Genomic DNA, 11,976 nt, shown 5'->3' on the forward strand with positions numbered 1-11,976 from the left:
ATTTTTTGGAAGCATGCACACAGAAATCCTGGAAATCTCTGAGATATCAAAAAGGAAAGTCATGCAATATTGATTACAACTTGCGAAGAAAGTGAACTAATGGACTGTGCATGCTACAAATGTATTGTGTATGCTACACAATTACTAGTGAACGCTAAGTAAATCATACTTGGTATAGTACAGGGTATACCAGAAGCATCATGCATGTCATTAATTTTAGTGGATGACTATAGCAGAGTGGATGCAGTGGAGGAGCAGCACTGAAAGATATCAAAGGATAAATGTCAGATTCATCAAACGTTATGTATTATCTGATAGGTTATGCAGAGATTCAGCTTCCTGAATGATAGAGATTAAGGAGGATTTATGGTTTTGTCAGTCCTTGTTGGCTTAGGTTAGAGATGGCTTCTCAAAACATGCTGAGTCAGCTGGTTAATATCATCATTTTAGATATATCAACTTCAGTTTAAGGCATACACAAAGAGAAAAATACCACAGGTGCTGGGAATTAAGAAGAAATATTAAATAACTCAAACTAAGAAAAGAGAGTGAAACAAAGATGATAGAAAGTTATCAGCTATTATCACAAAAGCCAGCCCATTTCAGTACATGAAAATCCCATGTATACATGTCCCTAAGTCTTTTACACTTTCTAGTTTATCAAAAAGATGAACATTCAAAGTGAACATCTGCTAGCCTTCTCAGACAAAAGTATAATGGCCTTCACGAAGAGTGCAGCTGAGACATAGAGCATGAGTCTGCTAGCATGGCAGTATTGCAAAGGAAGAAAAGAGTCTCTTTGGCAGCAGGATTCAACTAGCTGGGCCTATAGTGATAGCTGTTATGTAAGCTGGAAGGCAGAACATGTAATATGGGAAGGACCAGTGTTACGTACATACAGCTGGCACACACTTAACAAGAAGCACTGTATATTACCTTCAGATTGAGTGTTTGCAAAGTGCAGTTGACGGGTCATCTAACTGCACCCAGCCTCAGTAAAACCAATGAAGATAACAGTGCCAGAGCTAGGATAAGAGATACCTTGTTCTGAATTCATATGAATGAACCTAACAGAGGTCATGTGTGTAGAAAACAACAGCTATATATTCTCCAGCAAAGCTGAAAATAAATATCTGGCTTGAATCTTAGTGACCTTGCTTTAGTCTCACTTGCTTAGTGAGAAATAGACTCAACTGCACTCTAAACTCGATGAGAGGAAGATTAAAGTCCAAAATCAGAACAGCATCCTTATTTGGGAGGGCATTGAAGCCTCATCTAGATTAAACATTTGCTTAACATGGCACCGCTCTACAGGGAAGGACTACATTGATTCAAGAGCTCTCTTAAATCAGAGCCATGCAGTTGTGTCCTTAATGTATTAAAAACAGTCCATTAATGACTCTTCACTAAAGCTCTTAATCACCTGTTGATCGAGAGGAACAAAAAAACCTCATACTAGGAATAACATATTCATTAAATAGGAAATGTTAGGTAGAGTCTTTTCCAAGATTAACAAAATGTAATATAATTTGTATTCCATGCCCTCCAAAATACGAAAACTAAGCTGAGAGATTCAAAGGCATTCTGCTAGGAAACAGTAAAGACTGAGAGTTATGAAAGTATATGTTTATGTTTAAACAACACTCTGAATTTTTTTATCAAGCAATTTTGCTTTCTTTCACAGGCCACCCAGAAATCTTTCCTTTAGTTTTCACTACGAAGACCCAAGAAATTTTTAATTGCCGAGTTGATGAAGATGTCACAGAAGAAAATTGTTTCAAACTTATTAAAAAAGAGGACATCATTCAGGACCTGAAAACAAGAGCTACAATTTCTGATTTTCACCCTGTCAAAAAAGTTGTTCTAGTATGTAGCTTATTTTGTTTTCACTTTAAGATTTCATGCTCTCAGAGTATATATTCTTTTAATGATAAGGTCTGTCCTTGTTTGACTCTGTGTAAATACACTAATGCTGTAATATCCAAAGGCTATAGGTCATGGACCACTGTCAACTCGAAGTTTCTCATGGCTCATGCACTTTTTTTTTTTTTTACTAACTTTAGATTGAAAATATGCTAAAAGTAACGTAAATATTATTAGTTTTGATTCTGTGAACTGGCAGAGCTTTACATATTTTGGCTTCCCCTAATTCATGGCCTATTTATTGAGAGTCATTAAAACAGTTTCTTGTCTGTTTAATTGTCTATATGAAAAGATTAGTTTTGTCCCAGACTTATTTGTCCCAGACTTATTTTGAATTAAATCCATCTGTTCTTTTCAATTAGCACATTAAATTCTTTGTTAAGACCACAAGATTAACCAAAGATACTGAATTTACCCTAGTGGTAGCTTTGCCAGTCACAGGCTCATGTCTGTTTTGTATGTTATTTGCTTTCAGTTTTCCACTAATTGTTTTAATTAAAATAGGAATATCCAGGGGAAGAACTTTTGGTAGTTTTTGATGCAAAGTTCCAGTACGGACAGAACTTTTACTTTGTTGCTTCTGAGGAAGCCAAGGAAAACCTTCTGAAGGTAAGGAAATCCAAGTATACCACAGCATTGTTCTATCTATGAATATTTCAGAATCTTGTCTCAAATGTATACTTCAGGAATGGTATTGTATTTGTAAGCATTTGATGTGCTTGGCGTGCCAGAATGTTCCTCTAAACGTTAATCTGATCATGGAAAAATACGTGTATCGCTGTAAAAATATCTTTTATGCTGAGAAAGACTGAATTAAATTTTTGTATTTTACTTCAGAGGGCCAGTATAACCCCCATTGCTGCATTTTTATCATAAGAGTCAATTTCCTCTGCCAAGACCCAGGTTTTTAAGAAAGACATAAAAATAAAAGATTATAATATATTGGGCATCTTCAAAGAAATATTATACTTATTTTTCACCATATGTTTGAATATATTCTTCAAATCGTACTTTAACATGTTCTTGAGTTCTAAATAACTCTAGGTACATAGAAGATCACCCCTTGTGCATTGCATCATAGGACAAGGTTTATGGGTAGATTATATAATTTTTCAGGATGAGTTTGTCAGCCAGCATCAGGAGAAGTAATAATTAATAGAAAAGCAAATTGCAGTTCCAGGCAGGAGGGCCTAATGTAGAAAATCACTATAAACTCTTTTTATATAACAGTGATTTGCTTTCAAGACAACAGTCTCTCTTTAGTAGTTAAAAATTAAATATATAACATTTATTGGAAAATTCTAATGCACAAATGAATGAATGGGACCTAACCTAATTGTACCCAGGGGCACAGTATAGCCAGACTTACTGCATTGAGACAAAAGTAAAGAATGTGTGAATAAAGACTGAAAACTGGGTTTCTAGTTCATACTTACATTTCAGTAACAAATTTTTTAAAAAGTACCATTTCTCACTGTTTGATGTCACAGCCTCCAGAAACTGCAGAAGAAAAAGAGGAAGAAGAAGAAGAAAATAGAGAGGAAACTCTGGAAGTCCATCCTTATAAGCCTCCTGTCCACAAACCTTGGGTTTCTCTTGGCAGCGAAAAGGAAGTTGAAGAAGAATCTGTTAAAGACACTGTTACAAAGGTCAGAATCAACAGATGTTAGTCAATCAAATAAATATCAAAAAAACAAATTTATTTTAAGTTCCTTAAAAAAGCAAAAAGTCAGGAAACTGAAAGTTGCAATCCTAGTTTTGCTTGGGGTGTTTCAAGAAAAAAAAAATAGAGAAATAGAGAAATAGCTCAACTTTTAACAAAAACTGAAAGTGCTGCAGAACTCTCTTCTCTTTAAATCCTGCAAATAAGCATGTGAGACTGCATTGGACATATCTACTTTCTAAGCTGTAAATTCAAAAGTCCTGATCATCTTTGGTCATTAGCATCTCTGCCACTTTTTGCTCAATTTACTATCTGGCTAGATTACAAGTTGAGTCATTGTAATTATATTCTAAGGACCTAGTTCTGTTTCCATGGAGCCCAGTGAACTCTGTTTCATTATATGGATGGTATTTAAGTAGCATGTAACACTTTTAAGGGCTCTCTACCTCGGAATAAATGTTAATGACTACAGGTATTACAAGCTGACTTTACAGAAGGACATATTTGATTAACTACACCTACAGATTATACTGAGAAAATTATACGTCCAAAAAGTAGATCCACTCACAGCTGTCACCGAACTTGTGATGTGTGGGGCATCTCCGAGAATTTAACTGTCACATCAGTGATTTTTATTCAATACCTAAAACCCTGTTCAGGGAAAACTGCCTAAGTTTTGATAGTTCTCAGCAACTGGACATCTTGCTTATACTTAAAAAGATGTCTGATTGTTCTAAAGCTAATTCACAGTCACTAAATTTAACCCATGTTCACAGCCCAAGTATTCTGTATTCTACTTTGCTGGTAAGGCCTACTCAGAAGTATTCTCAGCCTACATTCCTTTCCAGTTCTGTGGGAGATGCTGGGAAAAAGTACCTGGCTATGAATCCCAAGACAAAGCAATACCTCTCTACTGCCTGAAATCAAGTGCCTACCTCTCTTTGTGGGTAGAAGTCAAGCCACATCCCTTCTTCCTTCCTAGTTCTCACTATAAGGAAACTCCTCACTCAAATTTTTGTGGATCCTCCTCGCAGTACTTTTCTCTCCCTAGGCACTGCAAGGGAGGCTGAAATACCTCACACAAAGTTGAGAATTGCACTAAGATGGAAGGGCTGAATAGTTAGGTCTTGGAAGTCCAATGCAGTATTACATAAGACCTCCTGCAAATCAATCCTTTAATTAAAGGTGCAGTTGTGATATTGCATGAATTAGAAAATGTAATTCTTTTATCCTACTAGCAGTAATCCAAAACGTTACCTAAAGGCAACTTCTTGCTTTAGAAATACGAACCTGTCTTCTATTACATATGTAGGTTATTTATATGAGCACTTCAGAATTTCCAAATGCAGAAAAATATAAGTAAACTCAGCACAGAAATCATCAATAGAACTAATTCTACAATTATATGAACACTGCCATTTTACAGAACAAACTTTCCAGAAATGTTCTGCTCTGCTAAATACAGAAATACCTTTTTTCCAGATTAAGTATATGATTTCTCGAGTACGCAGGAAGTTTGGTGCACCAATTACATTTACTGATAAGAATGCTTCAAATGTAAAAGACAGTTACGTTGAATGCATGTCCTATCAAGACAAAACTTTCAGTATTAAAATGCTTGAAAAAGATGTGGGCATACAAATGGTTCCAAAAGTAAGAGAAGCTAGTACTCAGACAAAATGGTAAGTGTGAGAAAATATTTATCAGCTTATTTATTAAGCTACGCACTGTTTCTGATCTCAACTAAAGTTATGTAAATTAGCTCTTCTGGAGTTACTCAGTTACAAACTGATTAAGAGAACAGAATTCGATGCTCTGTATGCATCTTCTTTCACTCTTTTCCAAAGAGTTTCTAGAAAAACTGAATATACTTAGCTTTTAATTTTACACATTATATGGGTTTCTGTCTTTGAAATTGTTTCTATAGTTACTCACATTCAAATTTATTCCAATTGGTCAGGGCCTATCCAAAAAATGCAGCCACGCAGTATTTTCCTAGACAGTTGTCAAATGAAGAGAAAGAAGAGAGTCTGTCGTCTGAGAAGCTGAAAGAATTTCTTACATCAGTACATTTAAGGTAAAATTATTACAGCAATACACATTAAAGGCTACCTGAAATAATATAGAACACAAGCAAGAACTCTTGTCCGAGTGGACCATTGGTCTGGTCAAACACTGATTTTTTCTTTTTTGTTTCTATATACTTTTTTGTTTTGTTTTGTTTTTCCCTCTTGCTTATTATTTTAATATTAACAAATATTAACTTAATTATTTGTTTCTGTGAAAATTAACATGAAGTCTATGCCATATAAATATGAATGGTGATTTAAATAGATATTAGAACTGTTAAAGTTGATAGTGATACATCTTTTTGAACAAGCTGCAAAGCTGATCTTCCAAACACTGCTCACTCAAGCAGAAGCTTATGCAGAAGAGCAAAGGTGCTGTCCTACAGCCCTTAATCATGGGACAAGTCCCATTTACTGACCCTTTTTGCACAAGAATTGGACAATTGCACTGTACTTGATCCACACAGAACTAGAGTTAAATTCCTGGTACAATTAGTTATTTATATTTAAATGGAAGAGGGTTTCCTTACAGTGATGCATCACTGAGGAATTAATACTTTCTTTTTTTTACTACTGTGGTCCTAATTTTTTGTAAAATAAAAGCTGCCTCTTTACAGAAATATTTGTAATTCTACTACTGAGTAGTCACATCTGCATTATTGGAAGTGTTAACTGTTCTTTTCACAAAACAGAATGGAAATTGCATTGCAGCAAAATGAAATTATGAATGCTTTTTTTGATGACTGGAAAGCCCTAGCAGAAGATGAAAGCAGTTCTGGTGGCAAGCCAGATGTTTATCTTAAAGCATACCAATCATTTACAGATCTGCACTATCTCAAGGACAGAACTATTAGCTGCGTTTGCTGGCATCCAACCATTTATGGTAATGTGGTTAAAATACTGATTTGAGACTTGAATGACATGTATTATAAGACAGCTGTTATATGCATCTTTCATAAAATTATCAGCTTTTAAATTTAAAAACAAATCAAAACTGATTTAGTGTGTCTGTCTGAATTGCTGATTTGAGACGAAGTGAAAATGAGACAGAAAAATTCTTTGTAGAGTTCAGACAGGCCATGCAAAGCCCCTCACACTAATGTATAAGCGGAGATCATAGGAAAGAGAAATTTCTCCCTTATGAGGCTCATTTAAGTGGGGCTGCAACTGTGCCAGGTCCTTCTGATGGCTCTAAATACCATTGTTCTTCTCCCCATGGCTGGTTCTTGTAGCATGCCTAATACTTGTGAGGAACGTTACAGCCACAATGGGACGTGGCTCTGCTGGAGTGCCAGGGAGCATCATGAGGCATACTAAATGTCTCCTCCTGCTCCCTACCGTGGATTACTGCTCTACACAGCCAGGCTTAAAGGCACAATTAAGTTCTATATAAATGTCCTAGCTGCACAGCATACTAACAGCCAACACTGCAGGCTGTGTAGGAAATTAATTCAGCTACAAGAGATTTGATTTCATGATGGGTGGCCAGGACTATATGCCTATCACATAATTTCAGGTGCAGTATTACACCATTAAGGAGTAGTAGCAAAAAAGTTGAATTTTATTCTGATGCTTAAGTTCTAAATGACTTAATTTTAAGTAACAAAAATAATTTCCTCAAAGTTGACCTGTAAAAAGAAAAAGATAAATACATGGTTGGAGGGTTTTTTTTGCTTTTTTTGCACTGTATTCAGAAGGTATAAATATAAGTCACTTAGAATAATTAACAGCATGTTGAAACTTGAACTGTCTCTTCTGAAAAAATTTTTCTCTCTCAATCAGGGATTATAGCAGTGTCAGCAAGAGAGCGGCTTTCTTATGAAGAGCAAGTTAACCTTTGTGATAAATCATTGCTGCAGCAGTCAGTAATACTTTTTTGGAGTTTTTTTGACCCTATCCACCCTCAGGTATTTAATCAGGACTTTTAAATATGACAAGTATTTAAATAACAAGAGAACAAACAATCACTGTGACTGTATTTCTCAACTATTTTGTTGTTCTTTCTAGTTAATGTTGGAGTGTCCTGAAGACATTTACTGCTTTCAGTTCAGTCCAAGTGATCCAAATATCATTGCTGGTGGCTGCATCAATGGACAGGTGTTAATTCTCTGTTTAAGAATAAAATTGGATATTTCTGTATTTTCTTACAGTATAAAAATAAGGGTGAAGAGATGTACTCAACATCCATAATCATAGAATCATAGAATAATAACACAGTGTCACAAGACAGATGTCACAGAGTCTCAGAAATTCTCTGATCCTGTACTGAAGCTCTTCCATAGCTGAGCCATTACTGTATGATGATTCTTTGTAGTACTGCTAAATAGGTCAAGCTGTAAAGACTGTCATTTTTTTTTTTGAGACAAGTGTAGCCTTTCAGCTGATTGCATCGGACTGAAGAGGCAATACTTTAAAGACTTCATAAGTTCTAGTGCAGAGAGTGAATTTCTTATTTTTCCCCAAACCTCCATGAATTGTATTTGAAAAAATGTGTATTAATATAAACAATGAAATAATTAGTAATATACTCATTTCTCATTATAGGTTGTACTGTGGGATATTTCTCAACATGAAGAAAAGCTGCAAAATGCAAAAACTGTTGCTGATGGAGTCAAGAAAACAGCTGTTAATATGGTGAATGGTTCCGTTCTAAATATATTGCAGTACATTTATGTCTGTGGGGAAAAATGGGTGAAGGTATCCTGACTCAAGAGGAGTAGATAATCTTTGCAATGAGAGACTAGAAAGGTTAAGAAAGCTGATGAGTTCATTAAATAAACCCATTATCACAATATAATTTCTACCTGATTAGTCCAACTTAATAGCTTTACTGCATTTTGTGCAGACTTAGGCTTCAATAAGACTGTTCTTTAATGGGCATCAACATGTACTGAACTCCTGCCTTATGAAGCCTGTCAAATACCTATAGCATTTGTTGCTGAATGTAATACTGAAAATGATTCTGGAAGTTTATGGACAGAAAAAAGGTAGCTTGGAAGATGAGAAGCAGATTTCAGTGGAAGGATAAGGGGATAAGCAGAAGAGAGACCTGTGAGCAGAGGAGGAGCTAATAACATAAGTGGATGTGTATGTACCTGTGGAGGCATGTTGGAATTCTTTTTAGAGCTTCATATCCAAAGGCCTGTTTTGATGCTTTCCATTTTTTTTCCAAAGGGAAGGTATTAGACCCCTAGAAAGTTCTATAAACTGATCTGAAATATGTGAAAAAGCATTAACAGTATGTAAAGTAACCTTTTTTCTACTATTGTATTTTGGAAATACACTAACATATCTCTTTTTAAAACATTTCTAGCCATCACTTACGCAAGTCCAGCAGAGTAGCACAGAGCCACCTCTAGTGAGATACTGTGCAGTCTCTTCCACAGAATATAGTCACAAAAAAACAGTAACAGATATACATTGGCTGCCAGATTATTTTGAGGTGAGTTTAAAAATTCACTTTTCTTCTTTTTATTGTTTTCCTAATCTACTACCTCAGAAATCATAGTGTAAACTCAAAGTAAAATATTCAAGATTCAATTATTTGTAATAGCCTTCATTATTTCTCACTGCCTTTTCTAAATATTAAATAATCTGGTGCCACTTGTCCTGTTCATTGTGCTTTACAACTGTGCTGTGTTCTCAATCTGATATGAACATGCTCATACTGGAAAAAATTTCTGTAGCTTTACTGAAAATTATAATTCGGAATTATAATAAGCCTTCCATATCTAAAATACGTTGTATCTCTACTATGAGCAATCTAGCCTGCCACCAAGAATTCAGGGAAATAATTTCAATTACCTAAATATCTAGGCACTGAAGAATGGTGTTATTGTAGTTACCTTAATTCTTCTAGGTGCTGCCTGTGTACTCAAAACTTACATTTCCTGTGATGGTTTTAAAGCTCCATAGTACTTAGGGTCTATGTAGTTAAAGGGTCCAACACTATGACAGGAGTGTTGGATGCTCATTTACTATCAAAGTACTGCAAATGTTTGCCCAAATTAATCTGAAATGCAAATGTAGTCAAATGCAAAATAATGACAGTGGAAAAGCAGGTCAAGAGGAAGAAAACTGAGATCTTTAAAACGTTTATGCAAATTAATATATCAATAGTTTTTGAAAACAAATTTTTAAGACTTCATAGATACTGCAGTTCTTAGCAACATTACCAGAAAAGTGAGGAAAAAGGGTGCACATATATCATAAAAAGAAAGCTGATACAACTGTTCATTATTAAATTATGCTACGGTAGTACCCATCGATACGAATTGATACCAGATGTAAAACAAGAAGAAAGGGATTGGATAGCAGAATGCTGTTGTGGTTTTTGTTGGTAGGGTGGGGTTTTTTTTTTGCCAAGGTTTAGGCTCAGAAAGCTATTTTCATGTTCATCTGGGATAACAGATACAGTAAACCCATGCTTGACAAATAACACTGACAAAGGAATCACTTTGTCAGTATTTAACAACATGTACTGGGACATACTTTTTGTTATATAAACATGGAATGTGTGTCAGCCTTTGCACAGCATTGCAGTTTTTATGGCACAGTTTCTAAAATCAGCATTTTATTATTACATATCAATGCAAAAGTATTTAAAGTCATATCCAGAACCTAATTCAGCTTTGCATAGTTGTGAGACTACCATTTTGACTCCAGGTAGACACCTCATGAATGCAACTAAGAGTAGGATTTGGCCTAAAAAAAAAAGTGTAGCTGAAACTTTGCCACATGGTTGATAAGTACAGTTTTAGCCAAAATATATATATTTTGCATATACTGGAAATTAAATTTGATCAGGGCATAGCCTATAATCACTTGTTCCCCCCCCGACACCTTTCCTTTATTTTTCTAAATAAGTTAAAATAAATTTGGTATAAACTGATGACTACTTGGTAAATGATAAGTACTCTAAAACCTGCAGAACCCACATACACAAACTAAACTATTAATAATTAACATTTGAAGGCACCACTACCATCCCGCAGTGTGGTCTAGCCGAGTGATAATTTAAGAGAGATGACCCATGGTGTAAACCTGGCAAGGAGATATCACTCCCACCACACTTAACTGTTTGAGATAAATTTCTCAATGATTTGCTCTTTGGTTAAGCTGGATAAAAAAAAGTTACAAACATGGCAACTTAAGGAGGGCCTGACTTGCAGTGGTGCCAGCAAGTATTTATCCTGCTGACTTAATTTAGAATTTTAGGTGTTTAGCAGGCAAAGCTGGTATCAGTTCACTTAAAGTACATTTGTAAAATAGCTTGACTTCATAACTACAAGTTAATAAGTCCTGATTTTCAAACCTTACCCAAGCAGAAACTGTGGCTTAATTTCTAGATGCCCATGTTATGTGTGGAAGAACTTACTTAGCAGAATATAATTTTTGTCTCTCATCATCTTCTTCCCCTGTAATTATTATTACTGTTATTTTTAGGACAACCGAGTGGGTGCTACTTTTGAAAACAGAGCTGAAATTTGCGTGCAACTTGTAACCTGCTCCCCTGATAGGTATATACAATACATACTCTACAAGATGTCTTCCAGTTTCCTATCAGCCTATCCTGAATAGCTGAAATGCTGTATGCAGAAGACAAGCACATCAAGTTCTTGGCCAGCTAAGCCCTTTACAGTAACAGCATTAAGGGTTCATTAACTGAAAAACCTCACATGTATACGTTTGTATTGTGTGTATACCTTAAGAGTGTTGGTCACACATACATTGGCCTGGAGAGCCACACCCCCACACTTACATTCATTACGTGACTTGCACAAAAAGCTGTTAAAGATTTTGAGGCCACAGAAATACTGTAAACTATATTTAAACTTGGAAACATAGCTGTATGAATCTCCTCTTTTGTGGACTGAATAGTCATGATGGTTATGACCAAATATTACCCTGTGTGAAAGGCTGGCAAGGGGGCAGAATGTAAAAAGTGGAAATAAATGTTTAGCTTTAATGATGGCAAAAGGCTTAAGGCTTCAAGGCTGCATGGATTCAATCGTATGTTTGCTAGTTAGATCAAAAGGAGGGTCAGAGAGAGCAAAATTTGGTAATGATACAAAGTTATTGTCCCTAATCAAATACAGAGAACACTTCAAAGAATTAAGTTAGAAGAATGATTGCAAATACAGTTGTTAATAAATTTGCAGTGTAATGTAAATAATACACATGGAAGAAATAATTTTAACTACTCACACACCAGGCCTCCAAATTAAAAGCATTCACCAAAAGTAAGAGCAGGGAAGTCACTGTAATGTAATCCTTGAAGAGCACAGACTCCCTGAGCAACTCCTGTTAGAAAAGGGAAAG

At 35.4% G+C, this 11,976-nt stretch overlaps 1 protein-coding gene across 1 annotated transcript in view; it reads left to right on the forward strand.

The window, feature by feature from the left end:
• Positions 1–1,684: 1,684 nt before the first annotated feature.
• WDR63 (WD repeat domain 63) overlaps positions 1,685–11,976 on the forward strand; it is a gene marked incomplete at both ends in the record, with an annotated part of 19,648 nt that continues 9,356 nt past the window's right edge. The window contains 11 exons of the mRNA XM_009586780.1: positions 1,685–1,866; positions 2,428–2,532; positions 3,414–3,572; positions 5,069–5,268; positions 5,547–5,663; positions 6,348–6,538; positions 7,438–7,562; positions 7,663–7,752; positions 8,200–8,352; positions 8,969–9,097; positions 11,101–11,174. Coding sequence (XP_009585075.1) covers positions 1,685–1,866; positions 2,428–2,532; positions 3,414–3,572; positions 5,069–5,268; positions 5,547–5,663; positions 6,348–6,538; positions 7,438–7,562; positions 7,663–7,752; positions 8,200–8,352; positions 8,969–9,097; positions 11,101–11,174 — 1,525 coding nt within the window. The remainder of the gene's footprint in view (positions 1,867–2,427; positions 2,533–3,413; positions 3,573–5,068; positions 5,269–5,546; positions 5,664–6,347; positions 6,539–7,437; positions 7,563–7,662; positions 7,753–8,199; positions 8,353–8,968; positions 9,098–11,100; positions 11,175–11,976) is intronic.

The sequence above is a fragment of the Fulmarus glacialis genome, unplaced genomic scaffold (assembly GCF_000690835.1).
Source record: "Fulmarus glacialis isolate BGI_N327 unplaced genomic scaffold, ASM69083v1 scaffold43541, whole genome shotgun sequence".
NCBI classification, from domain to species: Eukaryota; Metazoa; Chordata; class Aves; order Procellariiformes; family Procellariidae; genus Fulmarus; species Fulmarus glacialis.